Below are 14,245 nucleotides of genomic sequence, written 5' to 3' on the forward strand. Positions count from 1 at the left end.
ATTTGAAATATTACCAGTTGTCTCTTATGTAAAAAAAATCATGATTTCACGCTGAAGCTGCCTTCTCAGTGGTGTGGAACTGGCACCTGGAGATTTAAGTGAGGGTGGAGTAGGGCATGCCATCTAGGAGAGCAAGTGCATATCCTCCCCATTGATTCCTATGGGACCACTACAGCTGGTGTAAAGGAAGCAGGCAGAGGCCATCGTCAGGTTCCCCAGGTTCAAGAGAGTAGACAAGTAGCTCCTCTTTCTCCTTATCCCCACTGGTTTCTGTTGCATTAGGCAAGTTATTCAACCTCTGTTTCTTATTTCTCTCCCTACTCCTCCATCTGTAAAAGGCAGTTAATGATGCTCCCTTCCATGAAGTGTAAATAATCAGATGATCAATAAGCTCTGAAATACTGGGATGACAGGTTTTGTGCTACACATTTATCATACATGCATATATTAGAATGCACTCCACATATATTTGAAGATCTAATATGCCTCTAGTTTGGGCTTAATGTTTATGAACATTTTCTTTACAGACTGTCCTGGAGTTTGGATTTTATAGGACACAAAGCTATGGTGTTTGTCTCATGTTGTATATGGAAATACTGAGTGTTTCAGCAGCAAGGTAGCTTAAAGCAGCCAACAGCAAGGATTAAAAAGAGAATACTTGAAGAGAGATTCTAAACCATATGGGCTTTGAGCTGGATCTGGCCCACAGAGGAACTTTGCCCAGCCTGCTGTAGGTCCCTTGATCCAGCCTGGCCCAGGTGCCATCTGGTCCGTGGCGTGTCCCACCAGCCCTTGGGCACGTGGTGAGTTTGGAGAAGCTCCACATCTGGACTATCTTTCTAGACAGCCCAGGCAGCAGTAACAGCTCCTTCTGGCTGCTGCCACCACTGGCCCGAGCCCCATGGTACTGACGGTGACCCACACGCACAGCCCTGACTCTAGCCTGCCCTGCACCCACTCCAGACTCACCCAGAGCAGAGCAGACCAGCTGGAACCATGTGCACAACCCCGAACCCCGCCTGCCCTGCACCTGCTTTAGACTTGCCCACCCACGCTGAGCAGCGGCAGCAGCAGTGGTGGCCAGGCAGAGGCTGCAGCTCGGCACAAGGGAAAAGCAGCCACAGCCGAGCCCTTCTTGTTGCAGCCACCTAGAGCCTGTACCCGTGCTGCCCTGTGGGGCCTCTGCAGTGCCGGTGCTGCCTTGCTGGGTGGCGCAGAGGTGGCAATAGCTGCAGAGAGGAGCTGCAGGGCATTTCAGGTGCAGGCTCTGGACAGCTGCAGCAAGAATGGCCCAGCATCAGTGAAGGGAGGGGCTGCGTTTCCCCCACAGTGTGCAGCAGCTTCTACCTGACCACTGTCACTGCTCAGCATGGGTGGACAGACCGGAGCAGGCACAAGGTGGGTCAGGACTATACGCGGGTTCTGGCTGTTCTGCTTCAGCCAGGACGAGTCTGGAACAGATGCAGAGTAGGCTGAGGTCAGGGCTGGGGCTGTGCACTGTTGGGGGTGGTGGGGAGCCCATAGGCCCAAATAACTGCCCACCTCTGTTCTGGACTTATTTGGTTCCATTTGTTATAACAGTTTCTTTCTCAGTTCTCAAGACAATCCACAGAATGTTATGCAGTGGGGCTTACTGTACAATCCAATAATGAGAACTGTCTGAGTAGAAACATGCAGTCTTTCTTGTGCTGATTGTGCCCAGTATGAAGAACAACCTGGTCTCCAGTACAGGCTTCCAGTACTTCATGGAGTAACCAAAACCCAGAATCCAGTGGCAATGCATAAGGGGTGCACATGCTTCCCCCTCCCCCCCCCGGACTAAGGCAGTACCAGTCACCCATGCTGGAACCTCTGATAAATGGAAGGGAAAAGATGAATAATACTAATTAAACTGTTAGACCCCGACTCCATGCGGTACCTAATGACTAGGGAGACGACGATCCAATTGCTCATGCATCCAGTTGCTTCGGGAGCAAACGCCCACACACACTGCTCGCAACAGCTTTGTTCAAAATGGAGACAGCTTTGGGCGAGCTCCCAAAAAAACAAACCGGGAGCAGCAGTGAACATTAGTTCTTTTCACATTTTATACACCTTGGTTCATGCTCATTAACATTTACTCTACCTTTGCCCCTCCTTTGTTCCACCCATATCTTCTCCTATCTCAAGCTCTGCCTCTATTTACTGTTTACTTCATTAGCATGGGATTACCTATGCATTTAATTCATTTACATGTCCTTTTGCTATGAGCGCGTGCGTAAGACCGTGAACCATGCTTCTCCCAGTCACTTGCCATTTCTTGCTGATTTCAGCACCATCTCCAAGGTCTTGCTTCTGTTTTATCTCTTGACAATAGCTGGTGAACTGCCTCTTGTTCTCCTTTCACACAAGGAATTATATATCCTACACACTACCATATTGTTAGGAAACTGCTTGTCTAAGCATCTTGCAATGTTGCTTTTAATATATCATTCTGCCTTGTGGTCAGCAGCTTTGCTATAAAGAGTAAACCCTTTATTCAGCTGCAAATCCAGTGCTCCCCAAGATCCAAATACAGTCACCCTAACATAAACCATGACTAGACTTTATGATTCTTCTATGTCAGAATCCATCCTGATCTTATACTGAATAAAATTTTGAATTCTGTCCATCATGATAATGACCAGAAATCTCTATTACTCCTCTTTACATCTGTTCAAATGAGGCAAGTTCAGTAGTGCTACTGGATTTGCAGTATGTTGAGTGACAATATGATTAGCTTTAAAAGTAGAGTAAGATTACCTTACTTTACCTTGCCTTACTGTCTCTTACCTTGAAGAGCTACTTGGAAGTGCTTAAGCATGTTAGTAATGCTTGAAGTAGAATTCAGAGAGGGGACAATAAAATTAATTTAGGTTGTTACACTGCTGTCTTCCACCAGAACTCTGTTTAAGTAATGTTTCACTTGGTACAGGACAGGTGAAATCATGCCACATTCAAAGCAAACCCTAATGACCTCAACCCCTTCGTGAAACACTTTTTCAGAGTTGCCTACCATAAAGTTAGGAAAAAATGGCACTCTTACGTTTTTCAATTAAGAATGCTAACACAACAGTAAAGGAATTTCTCCTGTAGAGAGGGCCAACACAACGTTTATGAAGCATCTAAGAACAGCTTTGTGGGCAGTGGGGTCCCCCAGGGCTCGGTCCTCAGGTCTGCACTGTTCAACGTCTTCATCAGCGACTTGGACAAGGGGGTGAAAAGCACCTTGTTCAAATTCGCGGATGACACTAAGATGTGGGGAGAAGTGGGCATGCTAGAAGGGAGGGACAGGCTGCAATTGAATATGGACAGGTTACAGGGGTGGACAGATGAGAACAAGATGGGTTTCAACACTGACAAGTGCAAGGTGTTGCACCTGGGGAGGAAGCACCAGCAGCATACCTACAGGCTGGGGAACTCCCTTCTCATCAGCACAGAGGCGGAAAAGGATCTTGGAGTCGTTATAGACTCCAAGATGAACATGGGCCACCAATGTGGGGATGCAGTCAGGAAAGCTAACCGTACCTTGTTGTGTATCTACAGATGCATCATGAGCAGGTCCAAGGAGATGATCCTCCCCCTCTATATGACATTGGTCAGGCCGCAGTTGGAGTGCTGTGTCCAGTTCTGGGTGCCACGCTTCAGAGGGATGTGGACAGCATTGAGAGGGTCCAGAGGAGGGCCACTTACATGATCAGGGGGCAGAAGGGCAGGCCCTACGAGGAGAGACTACGAAACCTGAACCTGTTCAGCCTCCACAAGAGAAGGCTGAGAGGGCATCTGGTGGCTGTCTACAAACTGGCCAAGGGGGACCAGCAGGCAGTGGGAGAGTCCCTGTTCCCCTGAGCACTACTGGGAGCAAAAAGGAATAACGGCCATAAGTTGACAGAGAGTAGATTCAGGCTAGATATCAGGAGGCACTACTTCACAGTCAGGGCGGCTAGGATCTGGAACCAACTTCCAAGGGAAGTGGTGCTGGCTCCTACCCTGGAGGTCTTTAGAAGGCGGCTAGATAGACACCTAGCCGGGGTCATTAGACCCCAGCATCCTTTCCTGCCCATGGTAGGGTGTCAGACTTGATGATCTGCTCAGGTCCCTTCCGACCCTATCAACTGTGAAACTGACATCTGCTGCATGGCTTTTAGCATGTGCAGAAAAATATACCTTAAATGCATATTTGAAATAGCTGTTATAGCAGTGCTGTTTGAACTAGGCAGTTTTGGTAAGTCATATTTAGGACTTTGTTAATTGTAAGTTCTTGTTTGAGCCTGGTTTTTGGTGTAAAAATGCATACTTAGGCCCTGATCCTGCAAATGCTTGTGTCTGTTCATGTCATTGTATACAGTCCCAGGATCAGAGTCTAAGTTTGGTCTTTTATTTACATTTATTTGCTAATGTTTAAAACTTGAATCAACAGTTTAACATTTTAAACAAAAATGGAGGGGGCGGGGGATGAAATCCACCAGATGTCGCTAAACCACTACAGCTATTTTTGTACTACATTGAAGATATTTTCTAAAAAGAACCTTTATATATTATTCCCAGGTAAACAAAATGTGTTGATAATGGGTAAGAAGACCTGGTTCTCTATTCCTGAAAAGAATCGTCCTTTAAAAGATAGAATTAACATAGTGCTCAGCAGAGAACTTGCGTAAGTCCTGACTTTGGTCTTGTAAGTAATTTGCAAACATTATACACTGATGATTGTTTGTTGTTTTTTCAGCATTATTGTATTTTATAGTTCAAGTTTGGAATAATGTAAGTGTGAAGTAGATTTCTAAATAGCATAGGTGCAGAATAACTTTTTTTTTAACACGTGTCCCATCCTAAACCACTCAAAAAAAATCCACATCTACTGTGCTGCTTGTTGTGGATCTTGTTGATTTTTGTTTTCTTTTTTTTGCCTCTTGCTCTCTGTTCAGTCTTACGCTGTTAGCAACTTGGGGCAGATTGTTCCATCCTGTACGTTTGAAAGGCACACCACTTACGGTGAGCACTTTCTCAGACAGAAGACTAACAGCCAGATAAAGCAATAAAGAGCAGTACTTTTTACCTCCAGTGTATATTTAAAACAGTTTCCCCAGAGCTCCTGCCAGTCATGAGTTCTGTCACTTGTTTTCTTCATCCTTGAAGCTATCTGTACCTGAAGGTCCTCCTAGCTTTGTGCATCTACAGGTTGAAGTAACTTGGTGTAGAATAATCGGGCTTCAGACATGGGTCGAGTGAGAATGGAATAGTACATCATTAGCAAAAAGTTTGAAAGCTTTGGTATTGTTTTTGCTCCCTAGTCTTTGGGTTATTTTTGGTAGACTCTTGCCCTTTTATTTCATTCAGCTTTCTGCCTCTGCCTCTGTGGCTGGTTATTTTCCATACTCCCACAGTGGCACTTCCAGTTTCTCTGAGCCCCCAAGGCCTGAGGCAAAACAGCCTGTGCTGCCGAGACCCCACAGCCCGGGGCATAGCAGGCTGCGCAGGGCCCACCTCCCTGTCCCTCAGGGCCTGCGGGAGGGGTGGTGACACCGCGGGAGGAGCGGCGACGCCCCAGACGCGGTGGAGAAGCGGCAGCCCAAACAGGCAAAGACACTTGTTCAGGCCTCAATTAACCGGCATATTTTGTTATCCAGCACCCCCCATTCCCCATGGGTGCCAGATAATAAAGCTTTTACTGTACATCATTGTCCTAATTAGTACTTGATGGAGGATAGCAGTTTGTCCATAATGCTACTTTGTATAAAAAGAGACAGAGTTATTTCCACAAGATAGGGAATTATACTTCAGTTCAGTTGCCTATGAGTCTTAGAGATAATGAGAACTGGATTGGTTATGAGGATAGGAAAGGTTTTCACATCCATGCTTTCAAATCCAGCCTGGGTACTTACAGAATGGATCCCATCCTGAAATGTAAGATACACAAGAAAACTATAGTACTGGTGTGGTGGTCCCCTGAAGCCCTTGACAATCTTTATGTAGCAACCTACTCAATTCACAGCTTTATGGAAATTTAAAAAACCAAAAAAAAAACCTTACTGAAAATTAAAATGCTGGCTCCCCAGTGGGAGCCAGCAATCCTCATGGCTGCTGCAGCCCAGCTGCACAGCCCGTCAAGGGGGGCCTCTGCTGGCACAACAGGGAGCAAACTAGATGGAGGCTACCCACTTCCCTCCTCGCTGATGATTGGCTGAGAGGGTTGCCTGTCATGCAGCTCCACCCCTTCCACCAAACAGTGGTGAAGGGTGGAGCCACACAACAGACAGCCCTCTCAGCTAATAAGTGGCACGGGGCAGGACCACATGACAGACAGCGCTCTCACCTAACCAGTGGCTAGAGGTGGGGCCACTGGGGCCCCTAGGACAATCAGAGGCATGGGATCCCCACTGTGATTAAGCTTGTGAAAATGGCGGCCAGCCCTGTGATCTGTCTGCAAAATTGGCTGCCTGCCTCCTTGATTTAAGTAGGTCCCTATCAATATGGGTTCAGCGGTCCAGCCACATGCAATTCCCTGCAGGATCAGTACCAAGTGTTGTAGGCCTCGGGCTGTTGAGAGCCCAGGCTAAACAAGTTTATGGTTTTAGCCCAGTTCTCAGGGAGTTGGCCTCCCATCTCTCTCTCTCTCTCTCTCTCTCTCGTTCATAAATATGTTCATTGTAGTTTAATTGGCAAATTATGACTCAGGTTAGAGCCTGAAAACTTCTGTCCCCTAGGGCTGCTCCATTCAGAACCCTGTTGTGAGGGCACTCTGCACCTGTTTTGCTGATAACTGAAACCTTTCCCTGCAGGGCTAACAATCCAGCATTCTTCCTGTGCACATTCTTGTATTCTCTTTAAAAGCATATCAAGGAAAAATCTACATCCCAAACATTTTAGTCTTGCTGATAGTCCCCCCATTCCTTGCATTTAAGTGCCTTTGGGTATGTACCACATACCTGCCCCTTCAGAAAGGGTGCAAGAGCTCCTGCTTAGGAACACTAGCAGCTGTTACACTTAAGTGTGCAGGAACCTGTAGCAATACAAGCGTAGCAAAACTGCTCCAACATTAACCCTGCTTCCTCCAGGTTTAAAGTTGAAGTGATGTAGCTTACTTGCATCACTACAGGTTTATGCACACCTAACAGTTACAGCATAATAGCTGCTGCATGCCCCCCAGCAGCAGTTCTCCCTCCCTTTTTGAAGCTACAAGTGTATGTCTGTCCATTCCCTTTCTATGCAGCTTGGTCTTGGTTGTTTACCTCTTTGGCTTTCTTTATATATTGGTAAAAAGAAAAAAAAATTGCCAGAACTCCAGTTCTTCTCTTCACCTACCACCCTCTCTAGTCACAAGCAACTTTCTCTAAACAAAAGCAGCTAATCCTAAAGCACATGTGTGTACACCAGAGGTTCTCAATGTTCTTCATGTGGCCCAAGGACATCCCTTGCAAAATGCCAAAGCTCTTAGCTGTCACTTATTTTTAGAGTATGAAAAAATAAAAGAGCACTTCTTCTGCAGCAAAAAACTCAGAGCCCACAATAGGGTGCCACATTGCCCCGGCTGAGAATCAATGGTGTACGCTATGTAAGTATCTTACAGTCTGGAGAACTCAAGACTTTCTCCACATCTTAATTTTGCAATGTTCTACTGGCTTCTCCCTTTGCAAACTAATGTGACCAAAGATTTTAAATAATGTTCTTCTACTTGTTAAAAGCAAACTCAAGCCAAATCAAAGGGAAAAGGCATCTCACTTAGGGAATGTGTAATTCAGGTCGGTGCTTTTCCTAAAGTGATGATGAGGCTGTTTGTTTGTTTTTCATTTGTTAGTTGGCGTAGTTTAATTTTGCAGCTGCTAAATCTGTGCTCCATTCTGTTAGGTTTTTCTGTGCAAAGACTATTTATTGGGTTTTTTTGTTTTCCATTTTTGTTGTTTAATTTTTTTCTTAATGAAAGTGAACAGAGAATGGAATCAGAAATCTTATTTGACCAGAACTGTTAAATAATGGAAGATAGCGAGCCACATTTGATAGAAGATATTGGCTAATCAAAATCTGCAAGTGTTAAAAAATAGCAACAAGGAGAAATCTTTTTCATTTAATTATAATTACACTACACTGGATCATCCAGGTCTAGATAGTACAGAGTCACCCGTACTTTAAAACTGACAGCATTTACAAATTGCAGCTATTGACTACTGTTCTACCTTCCTCAAGGAGTTTTGTATCTTCACTTCTATATACCAAACTCTGCACAGAGAGAGCCTAATTTAGCTCTTAAAATAGTAGTAGTTTCTCCATTGACTTCAGTCAAAGCAAGACTGTGGCCAGACAACTATAAAACAATTATCTAGATAATACTTTTTTTTTAAATCCCTACTGTGTTATGCATAACGCTTTGGAGAAATTATTTTATTGCTAATGGACATAAAGCTAGTGAAAAACATTACTGTAGAAAATTTACAATATTTGTTGTTACATATGTTTTTCTTAAGGCAAGGAATATGATTTTTTAAGTTTATGTGCAACCCTCATTTAAGTTAATAGAGTTTTGTACATTAACAAAACACTGCAGAATTTAAAGTACTTTTTTAAAGCTGAATTAGTTGAGCGCTATTTCAATTCTGCTGGAAAATTTGGACGTCTAATTAGTATTGTTATCTTTGGGGAGACTCAAAGATTAAAGTAATTTGAATTTGTCGTCTCTATGGGGTACTTAACACATATTGTGTTCTGGGGGGGGGTTTTGGAGCTTCGTGACTAGCTTCATTGCCAAAAGTATTATTGTAGTAGGTGTCAGGTTTAGTAGAAACTTGGGTAGTTTTAATTAGATTTAGCAATCCAAATACCACATATTTGGTTAAGCAAATATTCAATACAGAATTTACAAGCCACACTTTATAATTCAATTAAATGTATTTGTATTACAAATCAGCACTTCGCTAGGTAATCCTGTGCCACATTGGTGGAGAAGTTTAGCTGATACTATTTTAACATAAATTTAACTTCTTGCTAAAGATTGTATTAAAGACAAAATATATTTGTTTGTGTTTATGAGGAATAATTAGGTAGACACTTTGTATTTTTTGTAATTTACGTTGTCTATCATGATGAATAGTCTTTATCACTGTTAAGCAATGACACTTTGTCTTTCTAGGGAAGTCCCAAAAGGAGCACACCACCTTGCCAGAAGCTTGGATGATGCTTTAGTTCTTCTGGATTCTCCAGAGCTAAAAAATAAGATAGACTTGGTTTGGATAGTTGGAGGCAGTTCTGTTTACAAGGTATAGTTTGAACATCAAATGAATGCTCTTATAAGAGTATTATAACACTGAGGGGGCCTCAGCTGGATAGTTTAAAAGGCTTGAAATCTTTGCATAATGAAGATTAGAATTAGATCACCTTGTATAAATCTGCAAAGTTCCTATGGTTTTAGCTATAGGCTTTACAGAGTGTAAAGTTTAACTGATGAATTTAAGGAATCTCTCCAAATGACCCACCAAAACATCTCTAAACTCATAACAATGTATTGTGTCCAAGGCAGGGGTTGGCAGCATCCAGCCTGCAGAGCCACTGAATCTGGTCTGCAGAGCCCAAGGGCTTTGTTTATGTGTGCCCACACCAGAGCTAAGCAAGCAGCAAGGAGCTAGATGGGGCTGGGCAACTTCCAGCTGTGCCCTTCTTGCTGCTGCTTCTTGTCCCCTGTCCCCTAGCCTTTTCCCGGCTGCAGCATTGGCACAGCTTCCAGCTGGTTGGGAGCTGCACTGGGGCCAGGCAGCTGGAATCTCTTTCCACCTTGATGGAATCTCTTTCCACCCTGATGCTGTTTTTCACTCTTCCCTCCCTTCCCTGCCTCCCAACCACAGCACAGAAATGACAGCAGCATGACTGCAGCTTCCTGACCCTTGTACAGCTCCCCATCAGCTGGAAGCTGTGTTCACATCCCAGCCAGGGACCCAGCCAACAAAGAGATCCCCAGCAGATGTTTCTATCTGAAACCATCAAGTCTTCTTCCACCTACTGGACAGACCCCAAGTGCCCTCCTTTCATTCCAAGCACCTGTTCTCCAGTTTCCCCAGAAAGCTATGTCCCAGCTATGTGCACTTTCCTTGGAACACTGTTTTAGAAACCTAGCTGTGCCCAGCTTATTCCCCCATAGCCAGCACTTATCTATACCCCGGACGTTCATCACCCATCCACTACTGCTAGATCTTGGGAGAGTCTATTCTGCTGTTTGAGGTCACAAAAGAAATTCTATTTAAATAATCCAGTGAGTTAATTTGAATCATTATAACTAATTGGCATGAATTGTAATATGGACTTCATAAAACTGTATGCATCTTATTTTGTTAGTCTATAAGGTGTATATTTACCCTGTTTTCTTCATAAAACTTGACAGCTATAGAGACTAATTCCCAATAAATCAGTTAGGAGGCTTTTGACCACGGAAGAGAGAGATTCTTTTCCTTTTCAGCAGTTAAAGGGATGGAGCTTGAAACTATCCCTTTTGCCCAGACGTGTCAAACATATGGCCCATGCACTGGATCCAGCCCATAGTGCTGTTTCATCCAGCCTGGCTGGCTACCAGAAACGGAGAGTGTAGCCTGTTGCAGAATCCAGGGCCCCTGGGCTTTGACGGACATAGCCATTGGTGACTGGAGGATAAGCGGGGGCTATACAGACACAGCCTCACTCACCTGGCAGCCACTGGTCCCACCACCACTTGCATTATCCCCACTGCAGTCGCCCCTGGTCCTGCCTTTCCCACCACCCTGTGCTCTGGGTAGTAGATATAGTTTGCTAAAAATTTTGGGCACATCTATACATTGCCCTATGGCGACATTGTTACTGCACCATGCTTTAGTACATCCTTTTGTGGAGTAGTAACCACCCATACTGCTCTGTATGCATAGTGTACAGTTAATTTTAGCTGCTGCTTTACCGTAGCACATGCTAAAATGGGGAGCATGCTATTATGATGAAGTAGCATGCTACTGTGATGAAATAGCATGTTATATGGCGACATATGGTGATGTGTAGATGTGACCGTTGTGTAGGAAATTATTGCTACAACTCAAGATTATATTCTGTCTACTGCAGTGTGTGTGCGCCTTGCAAAGAAGACAGCTTCATGTTTCATTTTGCTGTAACGTAGGAAAAGTACTTTTTTGACTTCTCTTTAAAGTTGTAAGAAAAGCATAAAATAGTTTTAAACAATATTTTCCTCCATCACATTTAATTTTCCTTAATTTTAATCTTACAATTACATGATGCTTTTTTTTTCCTTAGGTTGATTTCCCAGTTTTATGCCCAAATCTATCCAGTGTATAATCAACTGCTATTATAAAGTGTAGAAATAAACTTAGCTACCCTTTGTTTCCTATCATTTAATTCAGCTGCTGTCATTTTTGATCGAAGTAAATGCCTAATTTTTGGAGGTGAATTTTCTCTCGGTTTGACTTCATTAAACAATTAGAACAAAAGAGCAGACTTGGATTCTAGCTACAATTCAGGAAGGCAGCCTAAGAAGGATCAACTCCTTGCACCATGATATACATCCACTGGTTCAAAAAGTGTATTTCTCTACTGCCTTCTCTTACAGTTAATTCTGGGCCTTATGTAGTTATGTAGTCTCTTATGTAGTTTCTTATGTCTTGTATAATGTCTTTTCTGTCTTACAGAAAAGAATACCTCCTAGGATCACAGTACACCTGCACCTGTATTAAGAAAAATTATAAATCACAGGTTTGATATAATTGGCAGTCTTGATCAAGAGTAGCTACACAGCATGTTGCTGTGCTGATCAGTATAACAACATGATTTTATATTTGTGAACTGTTTCCGCTATTTCAAGTGTCTAATCAAGCCATTTTAAGAAATCTTGTAACTTACTGAGGGAAATCTGACAGTTTTATACAGTTTTGTGCATTTAAACCAGCATTATGATCTTAATTAGAAGGGTTTGATGGAAACTGAACACCTCAATCAAAACTGCAGATATTTTAGTGCTTCTATCAGGGATGTTCTGTACTAAGTGATAAGGATTGCTGGAAGATTACCATGATACCATGTAGAAATGCGTGGGTAGAAAAATATCTCCTGATAATTGAAATGAATCATTTTATTCAGTAATAGTAGGCACTGGCTTTTTAAGGTTTTATTCTGATCTTAGTACTCTGTATAACAAAGATTTAGGGCCAGATTTTATTCATTAAACACACGGTTGTGTTGGAGGCAGCATGGAGTCACCATACCTTTGATGAGATGGAAGTGTTCAGGAGGCACCGTGTCTTAGAAATAAACCTGCCGGAAGTTGCTGAAGAGAGCAGCTGTTGTATTGCCTTTTTTACAGTGCATAGCATGTGGACCCCTGCCTTCATCTGGTCCATCTTAACTTCAACTCTTTTCTACCATTCTTGATACAGGAACATTTATATGAGCTCATTAACTACAATTGTTTCTGTCCTCTTAATGGAAACAAGGTGTACAAGCAGAGTGGAGAAAAGTTAGGAGCTACCAGGTGACCAAGTTGACTTAAATACACAGGTGACTCAAGGAAATATTGTCTAAACCATTCTGGTTTGCTTCTGTTCTCTATAGTAGTGCCTCAAAACACAAATCCTTATGTATTCGGACACTAACTCATCAGTTAGAAGAGTTCTTCAGGATCAGGGAAGAGTCTTTCAGAATCTGCTTATGACCCATGCATCAACTTGGCCAGATTCCTACTGCAGGCAAGATTCACATCACCCATAAGTAATTTATGACCAGATTTTTCCAGAGAAATGGAAACTTCATTTTTCTGCTTTACAGTTCTTATGACATGCTTCCTCAGATAGCCTTAGGGGCCACTGCTTCCAAAGTATTGTTTAGCGGACTCATTGCTTCCTGAGATACTGTCAGAAGCTGTTCTGTTTATTCACTGAAATTTCAACTTACTGTGTCATCACTTCACTCCTTTTCATTACTTAATTTCTAAGGATCTGGAATATTGGAAGAACTGACATGACAGAGAACCAGGGTGATTTTGGTACCCCAGACTGACCTCTATGGAATGTAGAACTTAGAGCCTGGCTTCCATTTCATATATTCTCTGGAATAAGTTGTCACACCATTAAGTGCTTCTGTGGAAGTCTGCTCACTTTTGTCTTGTGGCAAACACTAATCTGATATTGCCATTCTAATCCCCTGTAAAAGCAGGGTGCTGGAACACATCAAAGAAAGCTTCCTTTATAGCGCATATCATCAATGGAGAGCAAAACACACGTCTTCACATGTGACTTTTTTCAGCTCATACAGCATCATTGTTAAAAGTTGTTCAGAAGGCTAATATGTAGTATTATTCACTTAGGTTGAAGTTTCTTACTGCTTTCCTGAACTTCTGCAGACAGCTTCTGAACGCTGTCAATCATGTAATGGATTTGTCAGATAATTGTGTCATTGGTTGGGAATTCCTGTGGCTAACATCACATGACACTTCTTCTGGTGCTTTAAGTGGCTCTATAAGGAAGTATGGGTTGGATGACTAGACTGTAAGGTGGATAGAAAGCTGGCTGGATAATCAGGCTCAACAGGTAGTAATCAATGGTTTGGGTTTAGTTAGCAGTTGGTATCAAGTGGAGGGCCCCAAGGGTTGGTCCTGGGGCTGGTTTTGTTCAGTATCTTCATTAATGATCTGAAGATGGGATGGATTTCACCCTAAGCAAGTTCACAGATGACACCAAGATGGGGGGAATACTAGCTACACTGGAGAGTAGGACTAGGATTCAGTGACCTAGACAAATTGGAGGCCAAAAGAAATCTCATGAGGTTCAACAAGGACATGTAGGAAGTCCTGCACATTGGACAGAAGAATTCCATGCACTGCTACAGGCTTGGGACCAACTGGCTAAGCAGCAGCTCTCCAGAAAAGGACCTGGAGGTTACAGTGGACAATAAGCTGAATAGGAGTCAACAGTGTGCCCTTGTTGCCAAGTAAGCTAACAGCATACTGAGCTGTATTAGTAGAAGCATTGCCAGCAGATCAAGGGAAGTAATTATTCCCCTCTGTTCTGCACTGGTGAGGCTGCATCTGGAGTGTGTGGACCGGGGGCGGTCCGAGGCCCTCGGGGGCGCGTGGCGGGCTGTGGCCAGCAGCCCTGGCACGCAGGTCGGGGAATGCAGGCCGGTGGACTAGAATTAGGCACGGACGCGTAGCGGTTGATTAAAGATTATTTTACTTACACCGTAGATGGTTGCGGTGCAGGCAGGAAAACTTTGCTTG

General features: G+C 43.4%; 1 protein-coding gene across 2 annotated transcripts in view; it reads left to right on the forward strand.

Annotated features, from left to right (window-relative positions):
• Positions 1-14,245, forward strand: part of DHFR (dihydrofolate reductase) — a 36,858-nt gene that overhangs the window by 1,663 nt on the left and 20,950 nt on the right. For both annotated transcript variants that reach the window (XM_006269980.4, XM_059725071.1), the window contains 2 exons: positions 4,567-4,672; positions 9,140-9,266. In XM_006269980.4, coding sequence (XP_006270042.1) covers positions 4,567-4,672; positions 9,140-9,266 — 233 coding nt within the window. The remainder of the gene's footprint in view (positions 1-4,566; positions 4,673-9,139; positions 9,267-14,245) is intronic.

Source organism: Alligator mississippiensis, chromosome 3, assembly GCF_030867095.1.
Source record: "Alligator mississippiensis isolate rAllMis1 chromosome 3, rAllMis1, whole genome shotgun sequence".
NCBI lineage: Eukaryota > Metazoa > Chordata > Crocodylia > Alligatoridae > Alligator > Alligator mississippiensis.